Genomic DNA, 15,241 nt, shown 5'->3' with positions numbered 1-15,241 from the left:
GGTAGTATTCAAGCCTGCAGAACTGCCAGAACATGAATGTGTGAGTTCCATCAAATACCTAAGGTAAACTATACCCTTTGGTGCAAAAACATTCTATGTAGTTTGTGTGTGGAGGGAGGGAGGGAGAGAGAGAGAGAAAATAAAGAAAGAGAAAGAGAGAAAGAAAGAGAGAGAGAAAAAGAGAATAGCTATAGAATAGCTAACCAATGAGTGATTGCGTTGTATGACTCATCCAATTACACTAGTTCTCACTAGGTGTGGATGGCGCCAATGATCTGCATTAGATGGCGCACATTACGTGAAATAAATATTTATAAATTTTAAACTGAAGCCTAGAGTAACGAGTAACGTTTGTTTTAAAAATGTAAGGAATAGAAAGTACAGATACTTGTGTGAAAATGTAATGAGTAGAAGTAAGAAGTAGGAAGAAAAATAAGTAATGGAGTAAAGTATAGATACCTAAAAAGTGTACTTAAGTACAGTAACGAAGTATTTGTACTTTGTTACTTGACACCTCTGCATGTTTGAAAGATCAAAGCCATGCAGGTTTGCACGTAACCTTTCTTTTTTTCTTTTTATAACTGAGTAATGGATATTCATTTAATAGATCTTCCTTGAATGCCACCTTTCTTGCCAAACAAGTAGTGAGCATCCAGCTCAGAGAAGAACTCTGAGACCACATCCTCCAGACAACAACTTCCTGAAGTCATGCCTTAACTATCTTAGGTATAACCATCTGCTAGAAATTAAAATGAAGCATGTGAAAAGTTTATTTTATTAAGTACACTTAAATATTCACTGACGGATAATAGCAAAATGCAATATTTACTGAACTCATCAAAATCGCCAGAGGTTATTAGTTTAACCGCTGTTTCTCAAACTAACCAGAAGATAGTTTTGCATTGACAGTATGATTTTTTCTATTCCTATTAATATTGTGTTACACAGAATAAAGGTCCACCAAGTGTAGCAAAAGGAGCCTGGACAATGATTTCACCCAGCTTGGAAGAGGAAGATATCGGGGGTGGCGTATGTGGCAGACCACGAGGGGGCTCTACTTTCAGAGGTTGTAGTGATAAATATGTTGTGTGTGTGAGTGTGTGTATGTATATATATATATATATATATATATATATATATATATATATATATATATATATATATATATATATATATATATATATATATATACTCTCTCTTGCTAGTAATAATAACAAAAACAACACAAATCACTGACCCTAACCCTAACCCTAACAGCTACTTTTTCGAGCAATTTAATATTATTAAGTCCTTAATTTATTTCTGTATGTATTTTTAATTATGGCAGGATTGTTCCTCTGTATGGACACACACTCCATGCTTATAAAGGCCATATTTTTGGCTGGCATCATGTGAGAGGTGGGACTTGCCATTCCAACCTTTTAAAGGCTCCTTGTACCCTTAATCCTAGCAATAGGAAGTTTGATGTGAGTAAAGATGCTCTCTCTTCACAAGCTCAGATTGGGTAAGAGTTTTTTGCTGTGCGTTTTGAACATGTAGAGAAATTGCACAAAGAATGAAAATAATTATGCCTGTTTCATTTCAGCATTGCTGCTGTGTGGCTTCTTGATATTTTGTGGTAAGTCTGTATTATCTATTTGACTTAAATCCTAGTTTATTATTATTATTTTTTTTTTAGTAAATCTGCATCGCTCTACAGGTATCTGTACTACCTATTTTTGTCCCTGCACTCATGGCTGATGGTGAAAGTAAATCTTCCAATAGATTTTTGGAACACGTCAATCTGGGGACAGGATCTCTGTAGGTGTCCTTTGACCTTCATATGTCTTTTCATCCCATGATCAAAGTGGAATCTGAGGAAACCAGGGTTTGGCTTGTTCGGTCTGACATGGATGCTTTAAGGGGGGGACACATCGGGAGCCTTGTGGTGCATTTCATGAATTAACGTGCGTCCAATTGGTGCTTTTAATAGGTGACATAATAGACAGGTCATGCTGAAGACATATCATTGTGCTCCAGCCTTGGATAGTGTTATGGAGAAAAAAAAAAGGTTGACGCTCTCCTGTAGGGGTCTTTGCGCTGCACCTGCTGTAGAGAACTGTCACTCTCCTGTGGAAGGCAGAGTTGGTCTCTATGAGAAGCAGGCTGATTAAGGGTAATACTGGAGAGAAACGAGAAGATGATTTGTTAAAAAAAAAAACAAAAAAAAAACAGTGCCCCCTCGTTTTAGATGATCACTCCTCCGTCTCATTTCGTGTCATGTGGTGTGCCTAGGTGGCTGTGGCTGCGCTTGATGTCTTGTGGATTAGTCTACCTTAATTGATGGGAACATGTACTCACTGGTGGCTGTGAGTCAGACACGTTCCGAGAAACACGTCTCTATTTATGTTGTCCGAGATCACTAAGTTGCAACATATTCATGACGCAATGTAACAATTATTAAGTGACGATTTATAATGTAATAACACGAGGTTAATGATGGAGATTTATGTTTTTTTATTTGCTGCTGTCGCTCACAAATGTGACCACAAATGAGCTACACACACGCACTTAATGCAAATAGTTGAAAATGTTTCTATTTAAAATCTATTTGCATGTTCACCTGCCTGCTCAGACTTGTGCCTTTTCTTTACAGAGCTTATGAGACCAAATGCAGAAGCAACAGAAAAATGGGTGGGTTATTGTCTTTGTTATATATTTTTTTTAATTGTTCGCTTGTTTTTTGTTTGTCGGCCTGACTGTTTCTGTTGCCAAACCAGTTTAGACTGAACTAGTACCTACCCAAAAGCAAAAGATGCGGTCCCTTTAATGCCGGGCTCACATTGAATGCAGTGTGGGCTGCGATCCTCCTGACCCAGATCCAGTTATCCACACACCCACACTGCTCCTAGAATGCTGCCTAGTGGAACAGACGTTTCAGCGCGGCCTCCATCTTGGATGGGGCTTTTGTACTGAGGAAGCTGTTTGCCCAAATAAACGCGCTGGACTTTTGACCTGATTTTGACACGGTTTGGTTTGTTACAAACGGCAGAGATGTGGTTATGATACAGGACGCTGTCGCACCTGAAAAAAAAAGAAGAAAAAGTTGTAATGCTGAAATATGTTTAAAAAACGTGTTTCATAAATTGATGGTCATTAACAGACAGGTGTGTAAAATTAGTGGGTAAAATTAGCACAAAAGTAAAACCATCTGCATTAAATAAGATCAACACTGTAGCTAGCCCTGTGGGTCGGACCTGAAAAAGCTGAAAATGTTTTGTCTTTGCACTTCAACTATTGCTCAATCTAGAGCTGCTAGAAGGCAGGTTTATTAAGTTCAATGCAAGTCAAATAGCTGACTAAACGGAACACACAACTCATGGTGCCGAACCGTCTCTATCCAACTCCGCCCCTTCAGCACCCCTATACATTTTGACAGACAGGAAAATTAACAGGTTAAACTGAAAAATAGTGAACAAATGAACAGTCCCATGACAACCCAAGCGTAATAATATTACGTGACGCAAAGAAGCACACCGTGACTTTCCTCCTACTCTCTCCCGCAACATACAGTCTGTGACTGATGGCAGCCAGGTGCACACACACACACACATGCCCACATAAACATTAAAGAAACAAACCATGAGCATTGAGGAGGGTATGTTGCTCATACGGCCCACGTGCACCACGAACAGTCCCATGACGCTTTACTACGTGTAGGGCACCAAGTGCCTGGGGGAAAGTCGTGACATGATGAATGGGAAACAAAACGCTTGCTTCTACGCCTGTGCTCTTCTACGCAGCATACAGAGGAGCTGTGAGTGCCCCGCAGTAGTGGCTGACAGGAAAATAGAAAAAAACCTGTAGAGTTTTTACTGTTGTAGTTAAAAACGCAATGAAGCATCATTTCACGTTACATTTGAAGCAATAGTAAATCTTGTTCATATAAAAAACATGAAAAATGATAGGCATGAGAAATGATCCCAAGTTCAGCCTACTAAATCTGTCCTAATTCAAAAAGATTTACTCTTAACAGCAGTGTTAGTCTGTTAATTGATGTTCTGCAGACTGAGTATTTTTGGTTTTGATAAACCTCTGCTCATCTTTCTCAGGAAAACAAAACATTTTATGATCCTCTGGGTTAGTTTCCTCTGTAAAGTCTGGCCATAGTGTTTTTTGTATAGTTTTTATAAAACAAATACAACATGGGAAAACAGGTCAAAGAAATAGGTCTTATTCTAACAACAATTCATAGGATGAGTCCTGGTTCTGTATTACACTCCTCACTTTAACATTTTACTCTCTGTACTTTATTTGTATCCTTGTTTTAATTCCACTTAAAATTTGTTGGCCATTCATTTTCCTGATAGGTCAAATCTACTCAGATACACAGAGACTTTATCCCAAGAGAAATTCAACCAAGTGAAAAATCTAACTAAAATGAACTAATGGTAGCTACCATAAGTATGTTGTTGATACAAAATTGGATTAGTGTTTTACAGAGATTTTAATTTCTCTTCTTACTTATTGTCAAAGTTTCCAAAACATAAAACTTTAGAAGTGGATACAGATTGATAAATACTGTATTATTGCTATTTTTCTACGTGTGTGTGTGTGTGTGTGTGTGTGTGTGTGTGTGTGTGTGTGTGTGTGTGTGTGTGTGTGTGTCCAGGCATGGTGAGCACCAATCATTTGGGCTAGCACGGCCCCTACTACCCACCCTCTTCTTTTTCATTTAATCAATCAATCAATCAATCAATCAATCAATCAATCAATCAATTGCACTCAGAGAAGGATGCAAGTACCAGGTTCGATCTCCAGTGCCTGCTCTCTAGGTCCCTGATCAAGACCCTTAACCCCCAATTGCTCCCCGGGCGCCGCACAGTGGCAGCCCACTGCCTCCCTAGGGTGATGGGTTAAATGTATGTTTCAATGTATGTTTCAATGACAATAGAGATGATATTACTATTACATAACAACCAGGGGAGAATTTAGATAGTGGGAAAGTCCGATTAAAATACACATTTTGTTATGAGATCAAGCTGAAACACTTTTCCTTCGGCTTTAAAGTCTTTTCATCACTGGCTCCAGGGTGTAATATTCCAAATTAGTTGGCTATTTTCGCGTTTTTACTTCCAGATTTTATCCCATCTCACCTCTGAGTCCAACCACCGCAGCCAGCTTATTAAGCTTATTGTTCTGTTCATTTACCGCCCTAGTGATTGCGTCGTGAGCCGCTGGCAGCCTCATCAATGCCAGCAGTCTCTGAAGTTGCTGATACATCAGAAATCCTCCGAATCCAATAAGAAGAAATCCAAGAATCATAAATCCGAACATATACACGTCTTCGACGGAGAGAATTGGGAGGCACACTGTGGACCATTTATCCCACGGATCCAAGGTGTATCCCGCAAAAAAAACACCACCGGGACAGGCACGCTCCCCGTTCTTTTGCTTTCCAGTCGCATAAATTTTATCAATGGCATTGAGAGACCAGCTGATGAGATCCATAATTTCCTTAGCTTCGGCTTCCGAGCTTTCGGTTGCTATGAATTATTTAGTTACCTAACCAATAATTACACTTTAAATTAAATTTAAAAAAGTATCAAGTAAAGTCCATGCAGAGAATTAGGAGCAAGCAACACTCAAGCAAAACTAAGAACTAAGAACTGTTCAAAAGAAGTGGGTTAATCATGACTGACACATCACTAGTTGAAAGTTTGTTAGTGCAATTATGGATGGAAAGCATATTAGTAAATGATAATGGGAGCTTAGAAACAGCAACATGATTTAAGGCTAACTGAGCATTTCTAAAATATTCAGAATCATTGGCCTGCTGGAAGGTAACTTCCTGATGCTCAAAACAAAAGCAAAAGACTGTGTGAAGATGCTAAATAAGGACTGAAAGTGCGTCTTCATCCACAATGAGACAAGTGCTGCACTGACATGGGTTGAACGACCACTCAGCAAGCAGGGGGCCATTACTCCGAAAGCCATATGAAAAGCAAAAATACAGTTTGGAAATGCACTTTGTGGAATATATCAAATATTCCCTGTTGTTTTGTGCTCTTTTAGGATTAAATGGCTTTCAGAATTCACCAACCACTGGTGCTGTTTTCCATGTGAAAAGGCCCCGACATGGGGAATATCATAATCCAGCACCAGGGGTTAAAGAATGAAGGGCAACCTTTGCACTCAATTTTTATTTCTTTTAAATGCTATGTGTATTCACCACATTCATTTGATCATCATGGTTAAAGAGAAAACATACGGCCGATGGGAAAACATTCCTTAAAATGAATTAAAGGTCAAGGAGTGGAAATGTGGTGACTATGTTGCCAGAGTTCAGTGGACAGTCTGACAGAAGCAAAATGGAATGAGCAATGGGAGTAGCAATTCAAGACAGACATCCCTAAATCGAAACAAGTTACAGATTCTGTAAGGCACATCTATAGTACCATACCATATTTATTTATAAAGCAATTTACAAGAACAAAGTCGACAAAGTTCTGTACACATACAACTGAAACTAACTGTAAAATTAAAATAATAAACAAGTAAAACATAGACAAGTTAAAATAGACAAACAGTTAAAAATCTACAATCATTACTGAATCAGCTTGCCTTGAAAAGGAAAGAATCTTACTGTGCTAAATAGGAGGAAAATTGTGGAGTAGCATGCTCTAAAGCTGTGCTCTGCGTGTGACAGTAGCATCATGATCTGGGGTTGTTTTTCCTTAGATTGATGACGTTTTTGTTAAGGTGGATGAAAACAAATGAACGGTCCTAAATAACTGATATTTTTCACCTAAAACCTCCAAGTGAATGTTAAAATGTCTTTGTCTTGAACAAGTCCAAGTGTACATCTAATTGATCAAAGAATTACTACTGGAGAGGGAAATGTAAGGTCTGGAATGGCCAGATCAGATTCCAAAATTAATTTAACTAAAGAGCTGTTGGGTCCCCTGAAGAGGGCTATGGACAAGAGATGTTTACACTATCTGATGGATTCACAGAGATGCTGGTAGATATTGAGGACAAATATTATCATGTCAAGATGTGGCATGCTGTTAGACTCGTCCCGAAGAAGAGTTTGGACAATTATTTAAAAAGTGGTTTAACAATGTATTCCAGTATTTATCATAAAAAGTTATTTCTTGTTTTAAATACTTCTTTTCAGTTAAGTTGTGCATCATGATTGTCACATGCCTGTTAAAATTATAATTTTTTTACATAAAAATATGTTGTTGTTTTTGACATGGTTATACAGCTTCTGGAGCTACCCCATGCCCTAAAATATTACTTCAATAATATTAAATACTTCTTAAGATGGCACTAAATGTTTATCGTAGTGCAATTTTGTACTGTGATAAAATCTGAAATTTTATTAACATTTTATTCAGGTCAAGGAATCAAATTAAAATCTTATAATCTGGTGATGTTCATAGCTGTTTTCTCATAAGGCATTGCAAAGATGCGTTTTGGATTTTGTGCTGTAATTATTACTTGCAGCACCAATCATGCCAATTGTCTTGTTACTTAAGTCCATCAAAGAGCAGTAAATCAACATAGAACGGTGTTTAAACTACTAACCAAATGCATTGTTCTTTTAACTACTTGACACTTTTACTGTGATGTCCATAAATATTAAACACCAGTTGCAAAATTCATGACTGTTATTTGTGTTTTGCAGAACAACCTCTGAGGGAGCAGGGCCTGAGAGCTTGGTCCCTTGTAATGGGTCAACATATAATCCTTTCAAGGACACATGTTGTGGAGTCAATAGCACAACTACAGGTAATGGCTTTATATCAGACTGGAAAAGCTAGAAACACGAGAGCTTACAAATTAAATCTTTTCATAGCTCCAATGAATCATATAAAACCAGGAAAAGCTTTAAGGGTGACCTCCTCTTGATAAAATCTTGTTTTAGCACTGACAGCTTTAGTTTTCCCAGTTTGCTCCCAAAATACGTAGGGGCAACACATGAGTCTGCAGCATATTAATATTGAGATGCATTTGAAAGTCAACATGGCTAGTGTTTACCTAATATCAGTGGCAGTGTAATGAATTACGGAGAGGCAAAAGCATAGGTTTAGTTATAGCACAAATAGTAAAACCTTGGGTTTGGGGACATATTTGAAATAACTTTGCTCTCCTAAAAAAGGACCTCTATCATGCATGTATGCATTTTCAATAGACCTTTGGATTTTTTTTTCAGGTAATCTGACATCAGGTCTGAGTGAAAGGATGTCTAAATGCTGTGGGCTGCAGGCATACAACCCACTTAATGAAATATGCTGTAACCTAACGGTTAGCCCCAAGCCTTCACACGATGCCAAGTGCTGTGACAAACGTAAGTGCAGTTGGAGGCATTTGGAAGTTTTGGAAAAACAGTTCACTATATAACATACATATGCATTTTCACAGAGACTTTTGGTTGAACTGTGTTAAAATTCACATGATATTTTGAGTGTTTTAAAGACCCAAAGGATCTTTTCCACAGAGCCTTATGATAAAAAGCAGAAAGTGTGCTGTGGGGGAAAGAAGGTCCTGACCAGGCTTTCTCCTGACCATCACTGCTGTTATGAAAGCCTTTTCGACTCTTCAATTGAGGAATGCTGTCAGGATATGTTTCCTAGGATACAGCTTAAAACCAACGATTCTGTCACCTGTGGTAAGTTATTAGACACTTTAACAGCCTAGATAACTGTGTGATAATTACCTGATATATGTATGTATTTAACATGGTGCAAGATAGAGCTGGTATACAATACGGAAACTCTTTGTAGCACTTTTCAGTGTAAATCATGCACCTTAAATGGATTTTAGGAAAATAATTTTGATTGCGTTTTGTTCAGTTTTGAATTTCCTCGAATATCCTCTTCCATGCCAAAACCTACAGGACATGCAATATTTAAAAAAATATTGCTCCACAATACCAGATAGTTGGAGTGTCATGCTGGGCAGCTAATGGTGTAATTACTTTATAATAGGCCAACTGTGAACATTTTAATTTTAGAAACTTGTTATTATTAAAGCAAAAGGTAAAATAAAATTTATTTACCTTTAAGTATCTGCCCATTTCCTTCATGTTTACCTTTCAGTGAAGAAGCTCGCATCTAATTCCTCACACCTGGGACAATCTCAAGGGTATGTAATAGCTCTAAGCTTGTCAACTTGTGACCTAAATGTAACAGATATTCCTCTGTTAGGTAAATAGAAGTTAGAACACTGCAAAAAAGGGTCCAACAGTCGTGATTGCTCAGCACGTTCTGTCAGGGTTTGTGTGGTTGCAGCAGAACCAAAATACAGACAAGAGTTAGGGAGCCACATGATACAGTGAAAGATACTTTTTTTTAATAAACTGAAATAACAAACTTATGGGCAGGATAGGCGAAGTCAAGGACCAGGGACTAAGCAAGAAGCAGAGCAAACTCAGTGGGAGCATAACAGAGGATCCTACATAGGATGAGAGAAAACTGGCGGGTTATATAAGGGGGAAAACAGATTGAAAGGCAGGTAAGAGTAATTACCACAGGTGAATGACATGATGGGCTGCACAGTGGTGCAGTGGTTAGCATTGTTGCCTTGCAGCAAGAAGGTTCTGGGTTCAAATCCAACTGGGCCTTTCCGCATGGAGTTTGCATGTTCTCCCTGTGCATTCATGGGTTCTCTCCGGGTACTCCGGCTTCCTCCCAGAGTCCAAAAACACGACTGTTAGGTTAATTGGCTTCTCTAAATTGTCCTTAGGTGGGAGTGTGTGCGAGAATGGTTGTTTGTCCCGTTTGCCTCTGTGTTGCCCTGAGACAGACTGGCGACCTGTCCAGGGTGTACCCCGCCCAGTGTACGTACGCTGGAGATAGGCACCAGCACTATAAGCTAGACCTGTAAGCTAGCGCTAGCTGCTATTACCTTCACAGACATCTGTCGCGGTCTGGGCCCTTCGAGTTGCACCACTCAACACTTTGTTGCTTTAATGAGCATATGTGGTAATGTTTACTCCTTGGTTCCTGTTGGTCAGTATAATTTACCATTTAAATTTGATATATAAGTCACACCCAACTATAAGTTGCAGGATTGGCCAAACTATGAAAGAAAGTGTGACTTGGTATGAAAAAAACGGTAAATCCATAATAAAAAGAATACTAAATAATGATAAGCCAAGAAGGAAGGAGCAGAGTCTTACACACTAAACAACATTAAAAAGGTGAAGCACTGATGCAATGCAAGGTCCCGAGGAACCTAAAACTAAAAAGAATCAAACTCCTGGAGATCATGACATATCCCTCCACCACCCCGGGCTAATCTGGAAGTCCTAACCCCAGACCAGGGGTCTCATTTCTAAGACTTTGCATTGAATCTGTACTAAATGTGTATGAACGCCAAGAACAAAAAAATGGCGTCCGGCTACACCCCCCCCCCCCAAAAAAAAAAAAAAAACAACAAAAAAAAAAACATCACAGCTATACTTGAAAGTTTGCATACTGGGTTGCTCCTCAGGTTCTTCCCATACACGCCCAGATTTGGTTAAAGCAAAGCACCTCAGGAACGTTAATGTGTATTAAAAATGGGTCAGCTGATTTTTTTTCATCATGGTGACATGGCAGCCACGGAGAAAAAGCAAAGAAACTTTGAAAAAAATTCACAGAGAGGTGCTATTAAATTTGTAAATCAGAGGTAAAAGCACAGATGTCTACAATTAAATGTTAAAAATTAAACCTGAACGCTATTTTAAATGTCGGAAGACAGCCATATTCCTCTGAGGCTGTGTGTTCAGGTCAACATTCAGAGAAAGGAGTAAGACCAGGAGGACTGAGAGGTTGACCCCCCTCCCCCCAAAAAAAATTATCAAAAAGACAGCAAAAATGCTGTCTTTTTGATTATAACTCTTCTTTTTGATTATAACTGTTGAATGAAGGGTAAGATGTAAATTCATGTTTCAGATGAAATTAACTCTACTGAAGAGTGGCGGTGGCGGATGACCGTTTAGTCTGATTGTGGTATGGCATTAAACCCCTTTAAAGTTGCTAATAGCTGCTAAAAGTATATATAAATCCCTTAGTTTTTCTTTGTTGTAGACAGTGTCTATTATTCTGCGATCTTCAGTTGCCATGTACCATGATTTCACAGTTTTTATACCGCACCTTTGTCTTTTTTGTGCCAGTTATAAGAGAACAACTCAGGGTAGCATTTCACCATTTGGTTTTGTAATTTTCTTGTTTTTATTCCAATTTGAAATTCAATAATTTCTTATTTTTTCCCTTCCTCAAATAATAGGGGTGGTGTTAAAAGGTGGTGCAGTAAGAATGTTGAACTAAAACACGAGGTAAAGTTTGAAATGATTATTCTAACTTTGAAATTTCATTCCCTTTCATGATTGTATAAAGTAAGCCTTTTTTCTAAATCTCTTGCCTCTAACTGTTGTTTTTTGGGTCATTAATGTTGTCCTTCCGGTGATCTCGTTAGTAGTGGTCATTAACTAATAGTTTCTGCATTACTCAGACAATTTGTGTTGCGCTGAAAATATTTAGTTTTATGATTTTTGAAATACTTTTATGCCTTTTTAATTGTTTTATCTTGTTTTATTGTTATAGTGATTTATATTTCCTAGTTTAGGTCCCTTTGCTGTACAACACATAAGTCCGGTTAATTGACACCAATAAATGCTTAAGGCAAACATTATCTCACATTAAAATACAATTCATTCAATTCAATTTTATTTATTTAGCACCAAATCACAACACACCATTGCAAGACACTTTGCAAAGTCAAGTCTATCAAATCGTAGAGACAGATTAGTTTACAGTTTCCTATCTGAGGAAACCCAGCAGATTGCATCGACTCTTGACAAGCAGCATTCACTCCTGAAAGAGCGTAGAGCGACAGTGGACAGTCATCTGCATTGTCGATGGCTTTGCAGCAATCCCTCATACTGAGCATGGATGAAGTAACGGTGGAGAGGAAAACTCCCCTTTAACAGTAAGAAACCTCCAGCATAATCAGGGTCTGTGTGAATGTCCACCTGCCTCGCCTGCCTGGGGGTTAGAAAAGACAGATTATATACAAAGAAAACGAAAACAGAAGCACTGATCCACAAGTGTTTTCTATTTTAGACATGGTAATGGCAGACTAGCTCCATAGGTGGGTTTATCTAGGAAAGAAACACAGCTAAGTAGATCTGAGTCAGTTTTCAGGTCAAGAGGATGAAAGAGAGCACAGTTAGTTGTAGCAAAAGCTCAGCCAACAACTATGTGTTGAAGAGAAAAAGGGTTAAACTCTAGAAGACATGGCCAACATGAAGTAGTTGACAGCAGTGGCTCAGCCATTTCCATTATAATAATTAATGCAAAATTGGAGAATAGTAGGAGACTGTATCAAAATGAGGGAAATTGGTCATTATGTCCTCTAGAAGCCTACAGCAGCATAACTACAGAGGTAGCTCAGGATAACCTTAGCCACTCTAACTATAAGCTTTATCAAAAGTGATGTTTTTTGCGTAGTCTTAAAACAAGACCGGGCCTCATGGACTAAAACTGAGAGCTAGTTCTACGTGAGAGGAACCTGATAACTAAAAGATCTACCATCCATTTTACTTTTAGGAACTCTTGAATCCACCACAAAACCTGTGGTTTGAGAGCAAAGTGTGTTGCTTTGTGCATTGCTTTAAGGGCTTCCTGATAGTAAGGAATTACAATAGTCCAGCCTTGAAGTAACAAATGCATGGACTAGTTTTTTAATGTCACTCCAGGACTAAAAGCAGGGGGAAATTAATTGTCTCCACTCGACTGTTGAAGTGAATCAGATTATCTGGAGGAGAAACCACATGTGTTGGGGGCAGAATCCAAGGAGACAGGCCCAAGCCAATACCACAGAGACAGTTGTGAAAAAAAGCGCCAAAGACTACACTGCAGCGTGCTTCTTGGTTTTTAATTCAGTTTCCGTTTTCTTTTATTTACATCCTGTGGCTGCTAATGTCCCTCACAAGAATACTTTCTCCATGTTACCAACAGGAAGTCTGCTGTGCTAGTGAGGCTGAAGAGGTGGTGTACCATGGGAAGGAAGGCTTCAAATGTTGTGGTCACCACTACTACAACCCTGCTCTGTGGGTTTGCAATGCAGAAAAGCTGCGTCCAATTCAACAACTGAGATACACCAACAACGGTAATCAGTTTTGCCCACATTTTGTGTTACAAGAACAAATACTGTTTTTTTACTTCAACGTGATTAGGTTCTGTTGTCAATTTTGTTTCAAATCCCAAGCAGAACATCATATTTTTGTGCAAACTTTGCTTAATTTTTAAAATTATTGATTTTCTGTCTTTTCAGGGTTCATTGATTATTCTGGACAACATAACTTCGAGCCGCAATGTGCTGAAACGATGTGTAAAAAAAATGTCTGCTGCAGTTCTTCAGCTCAACATCATGAAAACCCGTGTTCTGTGCATGTTTCCAAAAACTAAGCACATGCATTTCTTAAGGGATAAATGAATTAACTGTGAATTACTAGTGTACTCTAGCTTCATCTTAAGTTTGCTTTTTCCATCACATTTTTACAGTGCTAAGCCAGTTTCATAAAAATATAGCTAAGAACTAGTTTTTTGACAGCCAAAGAACCACCACTGTGTCATAACATACACACACACATATATATATATATATATATATATATATATATATATATATATATATATATATATATATATATATATATATATATAGATATATACACATATATATATATATATATATGTATATATATGTATACACACACACACATATATATACATATATATATATATATATATATATTATATATATATATATATATATATATCTCTATATCTATACCACCGATCTATACTATATCTATATATATATAGATCTATATCTAATATATTATATATATATCTATATATCTATATATATATATATATATATATATGTGTGTATATGTTATATGTGTATAATGTGAACACACTTTACAATACCAGCTGCATCTGTGGGACTAATAATGCCTTTGATTTAGCTTGAAAACTCTGAGCTGGGAGAGACATCATAGCCGAGTTAAAAGAGCTCATTATAAGTTTACCAATAAGCTCTAACCTTCCCAGTCAAAATTGAAGCTTCTGGGAAGTTTATGTTGTTTTTTTGACTGGGGACTTGGAAAATCCAACTTCTGTGTACAAACAAAATAATTAATCCCTGTTCACATGGCTATAAACAAAAGTCTTACTATGATAGTAAATTTAATCATTAATGGTAAATAATTAAATAAATTATGCTATAAAAAGATCAAATGTGATCTGATGTATATGCAGATATTAAATATAAACAATGTAATGCTAAGCTGATTTGTCAGTAATAATAAGGTTTATCATTTTTATCCAATATTAGGCCCATTACAATGTAAAATAATGCCAGTTTAAAATACTTTATACACAACTTTGTCTTCTTGTAACCTGAGGAAAAGGATTGTTTCTTATGTGTCAGGTAGGAGTTGTTGCCACAAACACATAGGTTTTACTTTGATACTCTGTTTAGTTGATTCTTTGGTGCTTAGCAGGCCTAGCACAGGTTTAAAACTGGACATTCCTTGGTGGTAAAAAAAAAAAAAAAAAAAAAAAAAAAACCCTCTGGGCAATGACACCATAGCTTTAAATTCAAATATGTTTTACACTAGAAGCAACTATAAGTTATGTCAGTGCTGCACTGTAAACCAAAATGTTTCTCTGTCTTTCTTGGCAACAGCAAATTCTGACAATAACTCAAATTGTTGCAACAAAAATAATTGCAAATGTGTTTTATCTGCACTGTGTAGAATGCAATACCCACCTTTACAATGTTCCCCTGTCCCACTGTGGAAGTACCAACTGCTTTTGACTGTTCTAGTTAAACTGTTCTACTGAAACAGCATTAGTTCAACTTTTTTAGTCCAACTGTTTTATTGATGTTCTATTTTGTTTCTACATTTTATTCCTACTTGCTTATATTCTGTTTTATTTTCCTGTATTTTAATCATGTAAAGCACTTTGCATTGTCTTTGTACTGAATTTTGCTATACAAATAAATTTGCCTTGCCTTGCCTTACCAGTAATTCAAATGTTTGACAAAATCTACAGCAGTAAACTTGAATCTCTACCAGTCTAAAGATATGGATGTACTGTGACCCCAAATTGTCAATATGTGGGTTGTCCAAAAATAAGCTCAGTTTCACTGTCTTGTATGAATAAGCAAGTTCTTCTGAAACTCATGATGCTTG

General features: G+C 37.4%; 1 protein-coding gene and 1 long non-coding RNA gene across 2 annotated transcripts; both read left to right on the top strand.

The window, feature by feature from the left end:
• The first annotated feature begins 1,318 nt into the window (after positions 1–1,318).
• LOC118566656 lies at positions 1,319–2,669 on the top strand. The gene is made up of 3 exons (XR_004933187.1): positions 1,319–1,504; positions 1,586–1,618; positions 2,636–2,669. It is a non-coding gene; the product is annotated as an uncharacterized LOC118566656 (long non-coding RNA).
• A 5,008-nt stretch (positions 2,670–7,677) lies between these two features.
• LOC105936539 (galaxin) lies at positions 7,678–13,482 on the top strand. Its single transcript, XM_021324011.2, has 7 exons — positions 7,678–7,776; positions 8,201–8,335; positions 8,486–8,656; positions 9,087–9,132; positions 11,260–11,308; positions 12,993–13,143; positions 13,309–13,482. Exons 2-7 carry the CDS (start codon positions 8,230–8,232, stop codon positions 13,440–13,442), a joined length of 657 nt encoding a protein of 218 aa, XP_021179686.2. The 5' UTR covers positions 7,678–7,776; positions 8,201–8,229; the 3' UTR covers positions 13,443–13,482.
• Positions 13,483–15,241: the final 1,759 nt, after the last annotated feature.

The sequence above is a fragment of the Fundulus heteroclitus genome, chromosome 18, assembly GCF_011125445.2.
Source record: "Fundulus heteroclitus isolate FHET01 chromosome 18, MU-UCD_Fhet_4.1, whole genome shotgun sequence".
Classification (NCBI taxonomy): Eukaryota; Metazoa; Chordata; class Actinopteri; order Cyprinodontiformes; family Fundulidae; genus Fundulus; species Fundulus heteroclitus.
Note: the sequence above shows the minus strand (reverse complement) of the source record. Positions and strands in the feature narration are given on the sequence as shown.

Excerpts from the sequence above, each read along its gene's own strand:
- LOC105936539 (XM_021324011.2), top strand. The coding sequence starts at position 8,230 with ATGTCTAAATGCTGTGGGCTGCAGGCATACAACCCACTTAATGAAATA. Across the intron at positions 8,336-8,485 it reads TGCCAAGTGCTGTGACAAAC|AGCCTTATGATAAAAAGCAG; the intron begins GTAAGTGCAGTT and ends TCTTTTCCACAG. Across the intron at positions 13,144-13,308 it reads ACTGAGATACACCAACAACG|GGTTCATTGATTATTCTGGA; the intron begins GTAATCAGTTTT and ends CTGTCTTTTCAG.